General features: G+C 36.3%; 1 protein-coding gene across 50 annotated transcripts in view; it reads right to left on the bottom strand.

Annotated features, from left to right (window-relative positions):
- Positions 1–17,211, bottom strand: part of LOC119069220 (modifier of mdg4) — a 67,511-nt gene that overhangs the window by 44,426 nt on the left and 5,874 nt on the right. The window contains exons 4-5 of one of the 50 annotated variants that reach the window (XM_037173236.1): positions 3,038–3,283; positions 2,612–2,941 (exon numbers count right to left, since the gene is read on the bottom strand). The exons of 31 other annotated variants lie outside the window; for them this stretch is intronic. In XM_037173236.1, coding sequence (XP_037029131.1) covers positions 2,760–2,941; positions 3,038–3,283 — 428 coding nt within the window. In that variant the 3' untranslated portion in view covers positions 2,612–2,759. Of the gene's footprint in view, positions 1–42; positions 417–2,611; positions 2,942–3,037; positions 3,284–3,406; positions 3,752–4,812; positions 5,206–5,374; positions 5,801–6,956; positions 7,185–7,257; positions 7,991–8,112; positions 8,503–8,618; positions 8,983–9,617; positions 9,939–10,288; positions 10,683–10,894; positions 11,189–11,721; positions 12,060–12,454; positions 12,805–12,934; positions 13,357–13,613; positions 13,903–14,059; positions 14,286–14,346; positions 14,554–14,896; positions 15,340–17,211 lie in introns of those variants that run through there. 18 more of the 50 variants (XM_037173205.1, XR_005086285.1, XM_037173201.1 and 15 more) reach the window with 18 other exon arrangements.

Raw genomic sequence — 17,211 nt, forward strand, 5'->3', positions numbered from 1 at the left:
TCTTTTTTTTATTTTGTATTTAACTCAGATAAATAAAAGAATTTTTTGTGGTTATTTTGTCTACGATTTTTTTTTTGCTGTAAAATGTGTTTTTCCATATCAATTTTATTATTCAATGTTATTAACATCAACAATTCGTATTTGATTCATTAGCAATTGTTGCTTGATCTTCTTCAGCGATCCGTATTTGCGCTGAACGATGACGGGATGATTGTGATCGACCTTATGCAAGGTGACGATCTGATCCAGGTCATCTTCGAACGTACGAATGCGTGCCCGACACTTCAAGACGGGAAATTGCGAACAACGCCAATACGTGACATTCTGACGTGATACGTGACGATTGAATGTGTGATTGTTGTATAGCAACTGTTTAGTGCCATATTTGCTCGTTATGAACATTGGTTTGCACGAATCTGAAAATGGTGAAGATTCATTAGATACGAATAGGGATAGTGATGACGACAAAGAAAATAATAATTATGTCAAAGAAGCAACTAATATTCTCTCCTCTCAACGCCCATTTACATCTTGAACCGAACGGTTGAGAACTGATCATAAAATCAACAGAATACATAGATATGTCCGTACAAGTGACGTACAAATATGGCTACCGCTGGTGACTGTCGGGACGATCTACTATTGACACAAAAGAACAACAATCAATTTCATCAAGAACTATTGATTGGTTTTAGCCAGGACATTCTTTCAATATGAGTACAACTGCACCAATTGGTGTGCTACTCCTAATTCAGTTAAGTTTTAATGTTTTAAGTCTTATGTAGAACTCAACAGATGTTCTATTTTAATACGCTTATTCTAAATCTAAACTGTTCCATAAACCAGCAGAAATAAATTTTGAACCGTCGCTCCTGCTTCTTGAATATATCTTTCTGCTTTGAACAAAATGTTTGTGGAGACAACAGTTCTTTTGCCTTCACTATTGGCTTCTGAAATTTGAGTTGAAAGGAGGTATTAAAATCGAATCACGGTTGATTAGTGGATCCTCAGAGAAAAATTTCTTCAACACTCCGGCATGAAACATATTTCAGGCTAAAACTACAATGCCAGCCATTTTTTACTACGGCGAACAAGTAGGTATTATATATATATGATCATGTTAGCCACAACTTTACGCAACGAAAACGAAATGAAATTCAGTTATATAGATCGTTGAGGTAAGTGGCAAACATTTTTTGTGGAAACTATAAAGTGACTTCATAAAATACTTTGCTAACAATGAGCCATGGTCGGTTCTGAACATTGCAACGGCTAAGTTTTTAATGTTTTGGTGTTGTCATGCCTTTTCAACCCCTTTCACTATACATAATGCCTTATTGCGGTGTCAAGCGTAAAGTTTTCATTTTATGTGGAATGAACTGAATTCACGTCAAAGGATGAAACTTTGTCTGTCGAAGTAGACACTGTGTATTAGAGTAGTTGGTTCTCTTACCCTCGTAAATCCATCAAAAACTTCCTCCAAAAATGTTTCAATATTCTTTGGGGCGTATAAATACATACTTGTCGGAGGTTTGTTACATAGTCTAGACCCTTCGTTAAACTCATTTTTTGAGACCCTTAATGAAAAACCTTTATGTTTACCTGTGTTTCGTTGATAAGAGTCTCAATAAATAAATTAAAGATGTGTCTAGACTCTGTAACAAAGTTCCGATAAGCATGAACAGCGGTACAGCCTTCATATGCCCCTGAAGAATAAAATGAAAACTGTGGTTTAAGATATCCGAGGAAAACACCCTACTGTATGTGCAATAAAATTACGGACAACCTTTCATCACTCGGGAAATTTGGAAAACTATTGCCGTGTTACTCTAGCTACACACACAAAGTGACCTAATTCAAATTTTTATTTGGTTCTTCTGTTACACTCGCGGAATTTTGAAAACCGACACATTTTCTGTTTCTGTGTTTTACTTGACTTTCTGATTTCTCCATATAAAAATACATGGAAAATGCACAAAAAAAACAGTAAACCACGAAACAGAAAATGTGTCGGTTTTCAAAATTCCGCGAGTGTAAGTATAACAAAAGAAAAATTTGAATTAGGCGTCTTCTGCGTCGCCATGTGACCTACAGTAAATGTAGACGTAAGTTTCGTTTAACCAGAGGTTTTCTGAGCTTGAGGTAGTTCAAAAGTAGCTCGAAGCTCACAAGTTTTGACACGGTAATGGTTTTCTCTTATATACGAAACCCCCCGATTATTTTAACAATTCGAAATGATCTGTAGATTCGATTCGGTAATTTTATGGGCATTGTCTGTCAAACTCAATTTTAGAGAAAACATTCAGATTTCGTATCAAAAAACGGAACGTGATGGAAGTGATTTCTCTGATGATAGTAACAAGTGCCTCTTGTTGGTTGGACAATATTCGTTTTATATTTTCGCATGATTATTCGCCGTGTAAAAAAAATCACTTAATTCTAACTGTAACAAGAACACTACTCACAAATGTATCAGTAAAAAAATTTACAGGAATTGTCAGAGGGTACATATTCGGTGATAGAGGAGTAGGACTCCGTTCATAAAGTATGCCATGCTTCGAAGCGATAGGGTGGGTCTGGCCAAGCATTACAGTAAATACATTGTCTTTAAATGGTTTTATGCATGCTTGTGTGACAGGGAGAGAAGGTCAGTCTGAAAGAGCTTCGCTGGACATACTTTATGAACGCCGTCTATCACTCCAATTATGTCAAACGAATGTATTAAAACTAACAAAGTCGCAGAAAAATAGTTATTATTTTTAATGATTGTGTCGGTTGATTTCAACCACTCCTTTGGTGCTAGTCGTTAAACGTGCCGGACATCGTGGTACAGCGTTTATTTTACTGCAACGCCAAAATACTGAATCGCCTTTAATGTAATGCTTGTAGTATACCACACCCTTGTGCATCACTTTCGAGTATTTACTCTTCATGTCAGCGTCTGGAATTGGAACGAGAAAGAGAAATTCAATTTTAGACGTTTGCTGCTTTGAACGAAATTGTCATATTAAAGGAAAAAATAAAATCATTCAAGTACCGTCCATCGGTTCCACGTCATGATTATGCTCTCGGTATTGAACGTACTGGTCCAAATCGTCTTCCGTTTTAATTACAATTCGAGCTTCACATCCATACGTTTTGCTGTTCGCACAATGACAATATTTCCGATTGTTTCGGACTTTTTCCAGTATATAATTGAACCCTTTGTGAGTGAAACGGTTTTTCGGTGTGTATATAGCGTATGTGTCGTTACCGAGTTGCTCGAGTATTTCCGTCTTTCGGCCTAAAATAAATGATCGGATTAGTTTTGCGGTATAATTGCTTTTAAATAAAGAAATGAGGAAACTAAAAACTGAAATTAAAAACTTCAAAAAAATTGAAATGAAAAACAGTTCGGCAGTGGATATTTTTGAATCGCTTTATTTGTCACTCAGTTTTATTTTTGTCTAACTTTTTTGTTGTTGTTGTTGTTAAATTTTCGTTTGTAATGTAAACAAATCGCAACTTTCCCGATTGATCGAATGATAACCGTCGAAACACTTCAAACATAACGCGACATCACACGTGGGACATACGTATTTCGTTCGACTTTGTTTCTTGAATTTGGAACATAGTTGACATCGTCTTTTGGTCGGTCCTTCCGTGGCCACATGAACGCCGGCTTCCAATTTGGCTACAATGCGCCTGCGTGCAAATTGTCTCGCTGGTTTTTTGTCCAAACGACCATGATTCCCGTACATTCTAGGATCGCCTAATAATGAGACAGTTATTACACTTAAACAGAACAAATTTTGTTTTGCATTTAGTCTAAGAAAATACGGGTGGGATAACGAGTTTGGAGACGGTGAGAGATCGATTTGGATAGCAAGGTATTTACTGAACGGAAACATTCGTCATATTCATAAAATCTTTATTAATTCTTCAAACATGGTGTACATAAAAGTCATGGCATCTGGAGTACTTTGAGGGTACTTTGATGACATGTACTAACAACAAAATTATGGGTCAAGACAAGAATTTAAATTTGGTAGATCCAGGTGCGAATAGTGGCACTACTATTGTAAATACTGTGCCACAATTCGAACCCGGTGAGAATATCATCCACAATAATACTGTTCCTATTCTCATCCGGATGCGAATAGTCACTTTGTTTGTAATTACTTGCTTGAGGTAGTACATGTAAGTCGGTCGGTGTTGACACCAGACAAATATTTGCGATTTTCGCCTAATAATTATAAGTGGACGTAAAACTTTGAAACCGTAAGTAGCTCCTCTATACAAATTGTCTAGGGGGAAGACTGATAAATCACAAGTTTTACGTCCGCTTATAATTATTGGGCGAAAATCGCAATTTTTCTAGACATTCAGTCAAAAATAGTTGAATCAAATTATCAAATCCACTTACAATATGGACAATGTTGATTCGAAGCATTCAAATAAAGAGTTGGTGCGTTTCATAGCAACCTTTGGCGGCTCGGAACTGGTCAGATCAACCTGAAACCTGATTCGACATGAATAGAACAGCCTGATCTGATAGGTTTTTGAATCGCCTGATTTTTTTTTTCCATTTCTATCTGGAAAACAACGTAAAATCTAGTCAGACCAGGTTCTTCTCATTTCTGGTCAGGTCAAATTCAGATTAGGTCTAGAAATTACTTTAACCTGATCCGAATATTGCAGGTTGCTTTTTCAGTTTCAGGTTGGAATAAACTTGATCTGACCCGAGCTATAAACGATCGACAAACGATTTTTGTCGGACAAGTAATTGAAAACAAAAAACAAAAAAAAAAAAACAAACAAAAAAACGACTTGAAACAATGGACGAAAATTCTAAGTTTTATTAGAGCGTCTAACGAGTTAGTCACTGCAACATGTGTTTCTTAAGTCTCCTTGAACTTTGCTTTCCATCGCCATAATTCAACCGTCTTATCACGTCATGATTGTGCTCTTTGTTTGCGATGAATGCATCCGAATCGGTAGTCACCATTCGCACACGGCATTTCAGACTTTTCGCATGCGAACATCGCCAGTAGGTATTCGCGCCGGATGTGTTATTTTTGTGAAATGTATGGTTCTCGTATTCGAGGATCTGGTTGCCGCTTTTCGTTACATGGAATATGGGTTGATGTTCAACCAATCGGAGATGTTTCGGTTTCAACGAACGCAACGAACGTATATCGTGCATTTCAATGTTGTAGTCCAAATCTGGAAGAAGAGAAATGGGAGAAAGTTGAAATTTTCGGTTTATTTTTTAACTCTTTAGGCTGATGCAGTAAAAAGTTGAACGGACTCATTTTAACTCTTTTTTTTATTATTTCTTCCAACCAATCTCTCACATGATTCAATTACCACAAATTAAAATGATTTTTTTTTGTTTTAGTTTATTCTTCCTTTTTGTGTGGGGAATAATTGTATTGTTAACACATCTAATGAGATTCCTGTGATGTTTGGTGACAGAGCCGATGCCAGAATGGCTGTAGTCACACAAACATCAAAAAGAACAGAAAAAAAAATTCCCTAGGTGTGTGTAGTGAGCAATAATTTCGGTTATAAAAATGTTAGGCGTTCGGTAGGCAATCAGGTGCATGATTATGCAATACTTCCATGGATCCGCCTCTCAATTCGGTTGTCTTAATTTCGCCGCGACATCCTTTGTGGACGCATATCCAGTACGATCGGAATGCACGCCCCAAGCGTTTACGATAAATTTGATGATTGTACACAAGCGCTGCTTTATTTTCATAATTTATCATGAAATATTGCTGATCTTGCAGTACGACCTTTTTCCGGTGTTTAATGTCTGCAAATAAAAAGGGTTTTTTTTCGATATAAATTTGTGAGAGATTTAAGTCTGAATGTGTTTAAATGTCTGTTGGTGGTTTTTTCTACCACCTTAGTAAATCGAATTGGATAGCATGGCCTGTGGTAGTTCAAAACCTTAAATATCGGAACTGCATCAATTTCTGGCATCTAACCAAATATCCGCATTTAAGATTGGATGTGGGACGAAGCTACGTATACTATACAACCTTTTCAGGAGTGGAAAACTTGTAAAAATATGTTTTTTATAATGAGTTCACAATGAGCTTCCAAGTACTTAACGACGAACGTCGAATGAAAACGATATCGATTTACGTTTCATCAATATCAAATTACTGAGCTTGAGGCTACACGCGTTTTGGTCACGTGCAATACGTTATTAATCCATGTAATTAATATGTAAGGGACTCAAGTTCTTAAAACAGTGCCTGTCATGACAGAAAAATCGTAAAGCAACTGTCCTATCGTGGAATTTAAATCAATTTAATCAAAGTTACAAAAAGGATGCTGAGGCTTAGTGTTTCCAACGTTTATACACCTATTGATAGAATGCTTAGGATGAAAAAATAAAACAATAATTCGCATCAAAATAAAGTTCCTGCTGACTATAAAGATCTGTCCAGTCCTAGCTATCAGATGAGCTGGAAAATTAGAAAATGAATTAAATTCTGTGTGACACAAATTCAAACAACCTTCACATTTAAAATTAAAAATAAATTTTCCAAAAGATTGAACAAGAGTATTACAATCCAATCCGGGCCCAATGCTTTGAACTCAATTCATTAAAATGTTCTGTACAGATTTAGTGAAATTTATGGATTTATGGGAAAAGTATTGGGCCCCTTTCATCTAGGAATCAGGGAATATTTTTGATCGAAACTGTTTTTCCATATTCTACCAAATTTTCCAATTTTTTTTAAAAAGAATTTTTGAGAATTTGAAGAAAATTTTAAGGAAAATTTAGAAGAAAATGGGAAAATGTTTCAAAATAATCCTTGATCAAAATGCTTATTATTGAGCATGTTGAATGTAAATAAGCAGCTCAGGTGTGGCTTTACATTCACCTTCGTAGACTAGTTTTTATTTTATAAAGTTCGAAGATACACATCGTTCACACAAAATTAAACAACTCCGGATCGAATCGAATGAACCAGTCATTTTTATTAAGTTTTACATTCAATCTAATTCGCATACTTTCCGATTACTGTTGGTCACATCTCAGTTTTTTTTTAATTACTTTGCCTTGTCTTTCAACACTTTTTTCATAATTTTAGCATTGTTTTGCACACTGCTGATGTGTTTCGTCAAAATAGCTGTAACAAGTTCCTGGTTCACTTTGGTTTCAAACAGTTTCAAAACATGAACTGAAAAGAAAACGGAAAATGTTTTCCTTGCGTTAAGAGAAAATCGGTGGTGATGGTACTGAAAAAGCTTTACCTATAAACGACTTCAAACGAACAGCATCCAAGTCATCAAGATTATTTCTCTTACGTCCAGTCGGTTGCCGAATCTCCGTTCCAAATATTAGGTCGGCCAAACGCTTTATGTACACATCAGGCTTGTCCGTGTAAATTTTCATCAAATCATTTTTCGATACATAGACCGTACTACCGGTGTGCAATGGTACGTGACATATTTCGCTTTTGGCTTTCTGAGTCTTTGCTCTGATTTTGTTCAAAACTGAAAGAAATATTTTTTTTCACAAAATTAGACTTATTGCGGACAAGAGTAAGTTTTTTTCATAATTTAAAAAAAAAGAAAACGAAATTCTGTTGATAAAAAATTGCAAAACGTTTGTCTCGTCAAATCATTTTTGTTTTTATTTAATTCAAATCCGGCAGGACCACATAATTATAACTGTGATAGATTTCCGGCATATCTGCCTTGATTTTTTTCGAAACTCTTTTCTTTCGCGTGATAATATCTTCATGCGTATGGTATTTATTCAACGGTGTCACCAGATCGTTAATGGTGTAAACTCTGGCTCGGCATTTCCGGTTCCACCACTGGTTACAGCGCCAAAGCTTTTTGATCTCGCCGGTGGGACAAGTCAGAAATTTTTCATAAATAAATGGCTGGCCGTAGTAAATGAGTTGCTCCCTGCCGCGTGTCGTGTGTGAAAATATTGCCTTCTGTTGCACCTCCTCCTCGTCTTCCTCTTTCGGAATATCTGGAAAAACAGAAATGGGCATTTGGTTTATCAGTTAGATTGCATCGCTCATTCTTATACCGGTGTACAGTTAAGAAAGGGACAATGACGAGGAAACAAACAATCAGCTTGAAACAAACTACTTTGGATGTATCAAAAATTACATTTATTATAAATTAACATATAGATTAACTGGTCAACAAAAATCCATCATTCATCGTCACTAATAAACGCATCCACTTTACAAACATCTTTCCGTTTCTTATCCAACATTAACACGAATTGAGAATACGAATTGGCGGACAGTTCTTTTTTTCCCTCGACACGACTCATTTTCGGCAAATGATCGTGATATGGTTGCTTTTCATCTATGGACACGGCGGTCGTCACCAGTCTAGCCATACATGATCCCCGTCGAGTTTCACTACAGCGCCAATACGTTCGACCGTTACAAATCGAATCACTGTTGAATAAATACCCTTTGTACAATAGTTGCGGTTTGCCTCTTCGACTCAATACGTATTGCAGCGGACCTAAAAGCATTAAAAGTTAAACTTAGAAAACAATTCGGTTAACAAAGCTATTGGGTGAGAATTTATTAACAGATCGGATTGGCCGTATCAGATCAAATTTAGGAAGTTTTTTTTTGTAAATATTTTTACCCGTAACGGATGCATCTACCCTAACAATTTTCAAAACAAATGATTGTTCGCTTTCAACAACATATTTATTAAGGCCTTACAAAGGATCTGTGGTTAATTCGATCGTTTTAACTTTTTTCGGTGAGTGACAATGACTGTGTCTACCAAATCGGATGAATTTTTTCGAATCGACCGAACGCGTTACGCATCGTGCCGAGCAATTTTTCCCGTTAATGCGTCCTCTCGAACATACCCAATTGGTGGATTGCTTAAATGCAGCCTCCCGGCGATACGTATAGCCGTTGTGAAACAAATTCAATCCGCCGTAATTGTTTCGCAAATAATGTAAATCGGCAGTCTCTTTCCATACGCCTGGGTGCGAATTGCAAAAAGAAAAAGAAATTTGAAAAGAAAAAAAAATTGTCAGGTGGGCAACGAAATCATTTTGCAAAAGAGCTGTACTTTGTACATCATTTTAATACGGTGGAGCCAAGGATAACATCTGGACACCTAAGAGGAATTATTGCCCTTGCCGTAGGCTTGGGCTACAAACTTCCTCTCGGCAAAATAAAAAATCTCCAAACAAGGACGTAATGTACTATCGTTAATTCGATTCAGTCTCCCCTATTCTTTGATCACATGAAGACCTAACCGAATGAACAATAGATTTTCCTTGAGTGTCGCATGCTTTAACGCTAACATAATATAGGAAAAGGTGACAGAAAAGATACAAATTTGGCCCTTTTTGTCAACTGGACCTCGGAAGATCATAATACCATCGCTAGGCATTTTACTTGACCATTCACTGTAGGTATGCTAGAAAAAAAGTTTAGAATTTTAAGGAGCTCTACAAAATTCTGTCGAAATAAATCAATATTCTTGTTTCGTAGATATTGGAACCGTACAATCAATGGCTGTTATGTACGACCCTACATTCAACAGAAAAAAAATTATTCCGAAGACGAAAGTAATTTTAAAGGAAAATAATTCGGTTCAAAGAGACGAAATTATTCTCTGAATTTATTTACAACAAAAAAAATCAATTTCTCATTAACAATTGATCCGATTGATCATGTAATTGAAATCACAATTCTTATAAATGGGATCGTGATTGTGTTTCTTTTTGCTTAATTTTATCGAACTTTCTCCGGACGTAACACAACGTGCTGGACACTTCAAGTGTAAATTACTATTCTTATTGCAAACCCAATTCACTGTACTGTTGTATTTCCGTTCCGACGTGTACAGATAGCCGTCATATATCAAATTTAGACCACCGCGCCGATTTTGAATGTAGTTGAATTGGGTGTTTATCCATACGCCCAGGGCTGAAATGGATACAGTATTCGATTAGTTGCATATAGTGTGGGGTTGGTTAAGGTTTTTTTTTGTTTATGTGTGAAAGCCTGAAAAGAAATTGTATGCTTGAATGCTTAGTGGAATGGTTTACCCAAGTTTAATTACCTGAACAATAAAAATGTTCTTTTTGACGAAGTTAAAACTTCAGTGAAAAGTAAAGTGTAAATTCGATGAACTTCTCTTTATTATATGGCAGAAGCTTACACCTGGAAGCAAAAAACAACGTTATTTGTCATCATGAGCTTTTTATTCCCATTCAACATACGTAACACGCCAGTTTCACTTAATAATAATCGTCGTATTTCCGTTACAAAAATCGCACTTTAGAAAATAATTTATTTGCGTACACAGCGTCGATCTCTACACCGATTCATATTCATAAGTTTCTGTATCCCGGATAGCATCCGATTTGAAATGGGGATGCCGCAAACACAGCTGTACAATTCCAACTCCACTTTTCGCTTTCAACAGTTTATTGTTATGGACGACCGTTTGTCTGACCTTACGTCCGAAATTAATTTTCTCCGTTTCCGGGCCGTGAGTGTGCACGTCCACAACTCGGGGCGTTTGGTTCTCCTGTAATATTATCCTACATTTGCATTTATCTTTGGTGCATCGAATGCATCGCCAGTATGGGCCACGATTTTTTCGAAATAAATAATTGTCTACGACCAGCAGTGGGTAACCACGTTGGCTAAATATGTATTCCAGACCTGGAAGAATAAAATAAGAAAATAAAAGAAAAAACATTTTTTTGGTGGCAAACTGATGTTGGAAAAGGATTTTATGAATTTAGATCGCAATTTAGATGTACTGGCCGAATAATAGGCTTCCGCAACTAGAAATGCAGACCGGAATTTCTGTTCATTGTGCATCAAGAAGAAATTTAATTTTCGTCATTTTTTTTTCAATTTTTATTTGTAATTTTTTCACAAAATTCACTCTTGCTTCATAAATTTTTGCAGCACGTATTTCGGTTCCACCGGCTGCTCAAAATGACAGATCGAATGGTCGGAATATTTCAATATGACATCTCGTTCTAAAATGATACGCGCTTTACACTTCACTTTCAAGCATCGCCAATATTCTTTTCCGTTAGCCAGTTGACGCTCCTTACGGAACCGATAGCCATTGTACTCAAGAATTGGATGTCCTCGTTGGCTTTTCGTAAATTGTAAAACAAGTCGCTTTCCAAATGTTGAATATTTTATTTCTGTGTCTGAAATGCGATAATGAAACAATTGTTGTGGCTTTACTAAGTGTTCTCTGAACATTTTTGTGGTTGTTAAAAGTAAAAAAAATATTTCATATCAGAGAGCTTAGCGGCTAAAAATGCCTCACGTAAAGTATCTTCAGCCAATTGTGACGGGACATTACTTTGTACTTGGTATATATCATGAGACAAATCGAATCACAGTGTTTCTGTCAACGGATAGAAGATTTCTAAATGCGTTAACATCTTTACGACTTAGTTTAATTTGTTTCAACTGATGGATCATGAGTGTCTATGCGTGTATGTATCGATGCGTGTGTGTATCGAAAGATTTCTCTCCTGTTGCTACAGAGAAACATTTAACTAAAACTGTTCAAGACCTACAATCACATAGGAAGATCTAGGATTTCTTCTCGCAAACTGCTGGTGATACTTAGCCATACAGAGGCCGTCCAAAATATTTCTCACTTGATACCGTATGGTTCCTACCAGGACGATACATAACAGTAAAATAAAAAACGCCTCGCTTAGTGTTGAGTGAACGACGCGTGTTATTAATTTCTACATTTCAAAAATTCATTAACATCGTCCATAGTTAAGTCTTTATATTCAATAACTGATTTGGTAATACGTTCATGGTCACGCATATGATTATGGTGTGTGCATTTCATCATCCTGTTCCCATACAATACAATGCGACCACCGCATTTGTACTTTTTATATCCGATGCACAGCCAATATGAACGGTGTTCCAGTAATCTTTGCAAACGGAATATGTAGCCATCATTACATAATAGCGGTCCACCGCGCGGGCTACGCATAAACGGATACGTACTGGGTTCAAGTGACAACTTTTCGCATTGCTTAAAATATTGAACTGAAATGAAAATAGTTTCGGTTACGTTTTTGTTATCTAGGTGCGGGGTGAGATTGGAATTATTTTTACTAAGATCGCAAAATAAAAATTCTTTTCGGCTGCGTTTGTCTTACTTAGCATTCGAACGGAATTGAAATGTTTGTTTAAATTAGTGTTGGCTGATCACTCTATGTTTAAAGGGAGCAGCACAACTGTGTGTTGAAGCAGAAAGTTTTCCGAGTCTTGCTGCAATTTAACAGTGTTTAGCAATAGACAATATAACGCCCGTAAGATACTAAATAGAAGTCATCCAAATGCTAACGATAAATGATCTACCTTCATCCAGTTCGACTATCTTCTTCTGGGGCATGAGTGAATCGCAGTAAAATAATAAATTAAAAAATAAAAACGACTGGTTCTAGAGTTCCAGACTGGTCTTTTTAATTAGCTTTACATTTCATAAAATCACGAACATCATCCATGTTCAAGTCTTTATATTCAACAATCGAATTCGTAATACGTTCATCGTCACGCGTATGATTGTGCAGAGTACATTTCATCATCCTGTTTCCATACAATATAATACGACCGCTGCATTTGTATTTTTTATATCCGATGCACAGCCAATACGTACGGTGCTCCAGTAATCTTTCTAAACGGAATATGTAGCCATCATTACATAACAGCGGTCCACCGCGCTGGCTACGCACAAATGGATAGGTATTGTGTTCAAGAGACAGTTTTTTGCATTGCTCAAAATATTTAACTGAAATGAAAATAGTTTCGGTTACATTTGGTTATCTAGATACGGGTTGTGGGTGTATACAGTTGTGGATTAAAATTACATTTTCTTGGATCAAGACAGACCCTCGAAATTGATTCAAACAAAAAACATCAAAAATACCAAAGAGTGCAACTCAGTTTTATTCGTCATATTCATCCACATAAGACATAGAATTTATCAGAAATGAATCATTCACATCATCCTTAGCATCCTCAATCACAATCTTATAATTTTTCCTTAAATAACTTTCTGCCTTCTGCTTCGGCTGCATTTTCATCGAATTGTGACGGCGACAGATTTTCTGAATTTTTTCCGTATGCGGCGGATGATTATGCTGACCGCCGGTCAATGCCTTTAATTTATCATCGACAATGACACATCTAGCCCGACATCGCTGATCCACCTGTCGTTTCGAATAGTTGTGGCATCGCCAGTATGCCTTATTAGACTTTCTGCTGTGACAGTTGTACAGATAGTTGTCTAGTATTAGGCACGGTGTCGCCCATGGACTTTCTATGAAGGTCAATGCTTTGTCTGTTGGAAAGGTAAAATAGATTTTTTGTCAATTCAAATTTGACACAAAGAACAAATTTAAAAAAAAAAACTTAAAAATTTAATTCAATTTGAGAAATGAAGGGAGACAAATAAATGTGCAGTGGTCGAACCAATTGTTGGGCTTCATTCCCTTTTTTTTCTTTTCGAGTAAGTCAATGCTCTATCCTAAATATGGCCGTGCAGAGTAATGGCACAGTATTTCAACATTCAAGGAAACCATTTTTTGTGTTTGTGTATTTCGAATTAAAAATTATTTTTTATTCCAATAAATTGTCTCCGATTTGATATCGTCGGTAAGCGGATGATTATGTAAGCCTCGCACCGACTTAATCATTCCGTTCAGTGTGACGATTCGTGAATTACAATTCAACTTATTTCGCTTCTTTGTACATTCCCAGTAAAATGTGTCGTTTTTCTTCCGATTCAGCGTGAACGCATATCCGTCCAGCGAGAGTAATGCGTTGCCGCGAACGCTGGTCAAATATTGAAATGAGCCAATTGATGTGGGCGACCGGTAATACGTTTCTAAAATATAAAGAAAAATTTTGCATGTGGATCTTCAACACAAAATGAACTGAACGGGATTGTATTTTGGTGAAAAGAGAAATGGCTTTTATGTGGTTCGCTGGTGATGGGCGAGAAAGTAGAATGAAATAAATAATCAATGCTCAGCAATTCGTCGGTCATAGAACGTTTCTTGTTTATTTACAAAACTGCCTCACATTTATTTAAAACTATTAGATCGGATACTTCGATGGCACGGCCTGTTGGTGGTACAGTCTGTCCTAGAGTGTCATTTTTATCGGATGGTTTCGTTGCAATCAACGATGAAATAGATTTATAGACCAAACATCCTGATTTATGGGCTGCATCCAGTCTCTCAACGTCATGATCATGATTGTGTTCAACTGTAACAAAAATGCAATTAAATTTCGTTCATTTCGCGTGAACATCTTCGATTGAACCAACCATTCGTGACAAACAATTTATTGCCAACGCTTTTAACACGTCCCCGACATTTTGTGGACCGATTGTGGATGCATTCCCAGTACATTTTGTTTAAATTACGCCCTTGCCGTTTCATGTTCGATCGGTATATGAACTCGTTGTGAACCAGATGTGTACCACCTTTTCGGCCGATTACAAACAAGTAAAGACCATCATTATCATCGTCTTCTGTAGTGGAATCAAAATACGAAATATTTTTTTGGATTACTAAATTTTTGGGCGAGGATTTGATTATTTCTAATTAAGAAAATGAAATTGGAAAAAAAATTATTCGATAAACTCGTTGCGTCCGTTATAAATAATTTAAAATTTTTGCAGTCTACTTTTGCCGATGACTTTGTGAAACTGTTGAATCCTCAGTCCACTGATGGAAATATTTAATTGTCAGAGTTGACTAGCAATCACTGTACTACTACAAACTATCAGCAGGTAGAATACGCCAGATAAATTACGAAGCCAACGTCTATTGAACTTAATTTCGATAAGAAGAAAAATCCGGCATTATCTTTTGAAAATGATAGAATTTTAGATTTATTGAAAAAAAATATCGTTCCATTACAACAGTGTCTACAGTCGTATTTTACACTTTCTTCAAATCACATTTTACGAACGAATCTTCCATTTGTACAATCATTCCACTCGCAAGATATTGCTGAATTTTGTCGTCGCTCACGTCACCGCTGCTTATTTCGAAATACTCGTCCAGATCATTTTCCACAGCATACAAAGCTCTGTTCGATATACGATTCCAATGCGGTTCGTGAATGTGTTGCCGTCGCACCGACACCAGTTCACTGTTTTTGGTGATGCAAACGGCTTTGCATTTATTCTTTTTCACATCCGTACATCGCCATGTCGTGTGACCGCTGACTTGCGTCAATTTTTTGTTGTATATATAGCCTTGGTAGACAAGTTGAGGATTTTTCTTTTGGCTTCGAATAAATCTTACTTTGCCTGAAGGAGTGTATGAAAAAAAGAAAAAGAAACGTGTTACCTCTGGGCGGTCATAATTGTTTATATTTGAATGTTGAGCTTAAAGCTAATAAGTTTATCGATCGATTCATAGAATTTAAAGAAGTGCATGGACATCGCGTCTCTTTTTGCTTGTGTGGTACCGATACCAGATGTAGTATATATGCGATGTAGAGCATACATCCACTTCATTTCATTAACAAGATAAAATGATGAAGCTTCAAGAGGTCCTTTCGATACAGCCACATTGTGATGGTCAAGTTGCAGTTTCAACAGGTGTGTTGTCAGATCATAAAAAAACCTATCAACGTGTAGCATGTAACTAAAAAACATTTTCCCTGGTAGAAACGGAAAGTCCGTTTTGTACCGATTAACTAACTTCACTATTCTAAGACAATTCTACCTCTAATCGTGTCTCTTATTTTGCCTACACTTAACTCATGAAGAGTTAAACACGGATTGTGGTATGGATTTAGATGAATAAGAAAATTGAAATCTGAAGACAGCGAAAAATATTCCTTAACTTCCATTTAAGACCATATCTGAAGAACGATAGAAATTTCTGTTATTCTGCCACTTACCTCATGTGCTAATAGGCCTCAATTCCCACGTAAAATTTCATTTGACTTTGAACACGTTACAGTCAATCGTCATAATAGGATGAATGGGTAAGCTGCGAAACTCATTAGGTGTGAGAGTTACTGATTACTATAACACTGCAAGAATGCAACCGACACAACATTTGTTAATGACTTTAATAAACTGCTTGGAACGCTTTCATCCACTGGTGATGGCTTTATATAATCGAATAATTAAGGGGGATAATCAATAAAAACGCAAACTTTTCCATTTTATCAATAAAAAATTCGTTTATTTTCCACCAATTTTTATTTCATAATGTTTTAACATATTGCACCACTGCAGCAGCGTAACTAATACATCGAGTATTTTCTTAATAAATCATTCTGCGAGGGAAAACAACGTAACATTCCTCGCTATCATACAAAATTACCTTTCCGATATTTCTTACTATCCCACAGATTTAATTGCATCTGTGGACTGTAGTGAGTGTGCAAATTTTTGATGGTTCTTCTACAGAAAATCCTAAAATAAAAATTTGGTCTTTAGTGTGACCGGTCTGCTCTAAAGCATCTAAATGGTTATGCGAGTCACTAGTGTAGCTGCATCGCGGTTTGTTTTTAGCAAATCTTGGTGATATGTGCTGTTGACTCTTCATTAAATGAAGTTCATTTAGATAAAATAATGTTCTCCGTATACGTTTCCTCACAGAGAAAAGAAGGAAATTGGCTTGCAGTTTACGACACTTCAAACTAAAGCACCGAATAGCTTTATCTTGAATATTATGGGCATTCAACGAAGATTCGATATGGGCAATGCCACTTCAACTACGCACAACTACGAGACATAAATCTGCTTTTTTCTCGAACAGAAACAAGAAATTTCTAATGAGTTTCAACGAAAAGCTAGTCACAATCTCTATCGTCACTAATTAGGGAAATGTGATCCACGACAAAATTCTTCTGAAAAAATGACAGGAAGAGAATTTCTACGTCTAATAAACGTTAGATCAAAGAACAGCAAGTTTAGGCTGTTAAATTCTGCTAAATTAAATTACGTTTCTAATTTAGGGAGTAATTAGAGGTGTTTAACTATTGCTTCTTTACGAAGCGAAAATTGAAGCATTTGCACGGAACCGAATACAACGACAGAAATGTGTGGTTTATTGTTGATATGTAAATATTCGACTCGAATTAGCTGGAAATAGATACTGAAGATCTTCTAAAGTTTCAAGGCATTGAAAGAAAGTTAGTATTGAAAGTAGTGTCTTTGAAA

This window comes from Bradysia coprophila (genome assembly GCF_014529535.1).
Source record: "Bradysia coprophila strain Holo2 chromosome X unlocalized genomic scaffold, BU_Bcop_v1 contig_26, whole genome shotgun sequence".
NCBI classification, from domain to species: domain Eukaryota; kingdom Metazoa; phylum Arthropoda; class Insecta; order Diptera; family Sciaridae; genus Bradysia; species Bradysia coprophila.